The sequence below is a fragment of the Myotis brandtii genome, unplaced genomic scaffold (assembly GCF_000412655.1).
Source record: "Myotis brandtii unplaced genomic scaffold, ASM41265v1 scaffold627, whole genome shotgun sequence".
NCBI classification, from domain to species: domain Eukaryota; kingdom Metazoa; phylum Chordata; class Mammalia; order Chiroptera; family Vespertilionidae; genus Myotis; species Myotis brandtii.
In genome coordinates this window covers 1508725-1512006 of record NW_005370397.1, presented here as the reverse complement: position 1 = coordinate 1512006, position 3282 = coordinate 1508725, and the positions used below count along the sequence as shown (strand labels likewise).

The window sequence follows — 3282 nt, the reverse complement described above, 5'->3', positions numbered from 1 at the left end:
TTTGTTTACCTTCTTATTTGCAACATAGTATATAGTTGCTTAGAGTTGCAGCTGAGAGGCTGGCAAGTGAGGCGGCGAACGTTGGAGTCTGCAGCAAGCAAGCCTCGTGCTCGCTTCAGTGCCTGGCTGCCGGCCGCCATCTTGGCTGACAGTTAATTTGCATATACTCACTGATTAGCCAATGAAAAGGGTAGGGGTCATACGCTAATTACCATGTTTCTCTTTTATTAGTGTAGATGTGAAAGATTCCCTTTGAAACTGCCAGACAGCAGTTTCTGCTGTTTGAACTTACTGAGTTTTTACATGAAGCTAAATGGAGTTAAGAATATTTTTGCAAAGAGAATTAAAGGATGAGAGAGGTAGAAAAGGATTTTTTAAATGCTAAACTTGAATTTTGTGTAGGAATTGATTTGAATATGTTAACACCTATATCTGCCATGAAACTTTAGGAATAAACATAGTTAAAGCTATATATTATATGCTATATATTAATCTTTAAATAAGATTAATTATATATAATAAGATAGGCATTTTAAATTGGGCTTGGAAGCCACTTCTATCTATATTAACTGACAGTTGTTATGAAAAAGATTTAACAATTTACTTTGAATTTTTTTTTGCAGTTCATTGAGTCCAATTGATGCAATGGACATATTGAAGAAAATAAGACAAGATAAAACAATAAAAATAATAGACATGTATCCTTCAGACTTTAAATGCCTTTTTGAAACTATAGAATGTTCCAAAGATCACACCTGTAAGTGGCTATATGATGACTTCATGGAAGATGTAATCGTATAGGAAACCGGACTGCCAAGACAGTAGCTGGAGCCGTTTATTTTATTTGGAGGTTATAAACCAGTTGAAAAAGAACTAAGTTTTTAAAGCTCACAGTGTTTCAACAGAAGGTAACTATTCTTGTTTTTCACAAACAAGGCAGATAATTTCTTCTGAAGTTGATACCATTAGTACATTGGATAAAACAATGGCTGCTATTTTATTTACAACTGAATAAAATGAAAACCACTTAATTGTGGATTTAATCAGCTTAGATTTGTTTGTTTTAAATTCCTATCTACTGTCAACATACTGGTAGTTGTATGGAATTACCAGATGAAATTTACTTGTAAAAATCCTTTTAGCTAAATACTTACATTGCATTACTTTAAATATTCCACATGCACTGTTGGTTTTTGCATCCTCCGGGGGCAGTGTTCATTTTTAAAATTAGAAAGTAAATTAAACTGATTTAAATAGTTTGTTTTACTTTTCAGTTTGTTGAAAGAATTAACAAATACTGTGCAATTACATTTTAAAATGGCTTACGCTTTTTAGAAATTAAAATATTTTTTAAAAGATTTTGTGATTTTTTTTTTTTGGTTGTTTCAAATGAAACAAAGTTGACTCTAACTTATTCACTTTAAATTCCGTCATGTATGGTCAATGTACAGTCAATAAATAATTCAGTCTGTTACTAAACGTCTCTTGCATTTTTGTTCCATCAAGAAAGTTTATCTGAAGTTAGACCTTTACTACATGAACCTAAATGAAATTAAGAATATTTTCTTAGCTCTAGCCCGGCCTGCAAACTGAAAGGTCCTGGGTTCGATTCCCGTCAAGGGCTCATGCCCGGGTTGTGGGCTCGATCCCAAGTGGGGAGCGTGCAGGAGGCAGCCAATCCATTATTCTCTCTCATCATTGATGTTTAGATCTCTCTCCCTCTCCCTTCCTCTCTAAAATAAATAAAAAGTATATTTTAAAAAAAGAATATTTTCTTAGGTCATTGAAGAAGCTACTTTATTTTAGCTGAGACATATATAATCTCCTAAATTAGAGTTGCTTGCTATTATAACACTTCGTAATACTTAAGGCATATTACTAAGTAACTCTTTGTAGGCCATATTCTTAACACTTAGCCAAACCAGTTCTTCCCAACTTCTCCACTACTGTCATTGGTTTACAAATCAATCTGGCTGGAAACCACATCCTCTTTTTTCTCTTAAAATTCCTGCTGTTACATAATCTGCCTAATCTTCATAATGTCATTCAGTCTTCCCCTCACTGTTTCTTTCCTAGTCCTATCCTTTAAGCCTAAATTTGTTACTAGGTTAGAAAAACGTTAGCTGGGAAACATTTTAAATGTATTTCAGAGGGATTAACTGATGGCTTTTAGGAAGCTGAATAGGGTCCAAAAACCAGAGAAGCACATTTTGCTCAACCTAGATAAAAGGAATTGAGTACGGGTTCTAATATAAACATATGCTGGGGTCAAAACATGAACTAATGCCTCACAAGTAGTATATGCTCTAAGAGAGATCAGGCAGTGTCACTTCCGACAAATAGAAGAGGGCACTTAAGACAGAATTGTTAACTGCTGTGGGAGTTAAGGAAGAAAGGGAGTTAAGGAGGGACAATACAGAGGGTCCAGCTAAGGATGGAAACCAAATTTATAGTGGTATTCTACACTGTTGTGTCATTTTAGGACTGGAGCAATGGGGAATGTGGATGATTAGATGAATAAAAGTCGTGTATTAAGATTAGCTGTTAGGTCTGTGCACATGGGAAGTTAGTCTGATAGTCAGTGTCTTTCAGGTAGGACGGAAGTAGGGCGTGGCCAAGTCTGTTGGTCGGAGCATAGTTGATGGATGTCTCCAGCTTCTTCCCCCACTGAATCCAGCGCTGTGTTTGTGCCCAGGCTGCACCTCATACAGGCTGTTCCCAGGCAATGGTTAAGCATGGTGAAGACTGCCACTCTGGCATGTAAGAAAAGCTGTCAGTTTTGAAGTAGTGGACCTAATTCCACGTTTCATGCCAAATAGCAAACAGTTTCTAGCTGTCTGGTGACACCCAGAACTCTGGCTCAAGGACTCCCTCCCTCTTGTACTAGCTAAACCTTTCTTGGAATTTTGCTGTGGTCCAGAACTTCCTATCCAGTCTTCTCTCTCTCCTCCCATAGAGTCCTGCAGTCACAGCCTGAAGTACGTCATGCCTTCTGCTCCCTTCTCTGAAAACCTTTTACATGTCTAATCTTGTCTTAGCATCTGCTTCTCTGCAGACCCAAACTAACACAGGAGTCATGGCATGTGAAAGTAACAAGAAGGAAATGGTTGAAATAAAAAGTGTTAGAACACCAGTTTTAAGTCATTAAGATACTAGAGGTAGCCCAGCTGGTGTGGCTCACTGGTTGAGCATCCACCCATGAACTAGGGCAGTGATTCCCAAAGTGGGTGCTACCACCCCCCGGTGGGCGCTGCAGTGATCCAGGGGGGCGGGGATGGCCAC

General features: G+C 37.8%; 1 protein-coding gene across 1 annotated transcript in view; it reads left to right on the top strand.

Annotated features, from left to right (window-relative positions):
- TFB2M (transcription factor B2, mitochondrial) overlaps positions 1-1288 on the top strand; it is a 25630-nt gene extending 24342 nt beyond the window's left edge. The window contains exon 8 of the mRNA XM_005880125.2: positions 624-1288. Coding sequence (XP_005880187.1) covers positions 624-801 — 178 coding nt within the window. The 3' untranslated portion in view covers positions 802-1288. The remainder of the gene's footprint in view (positions 1-623) is intronic.
- Positions 1289-3282: the final 1994 nt, after the last annotated feature.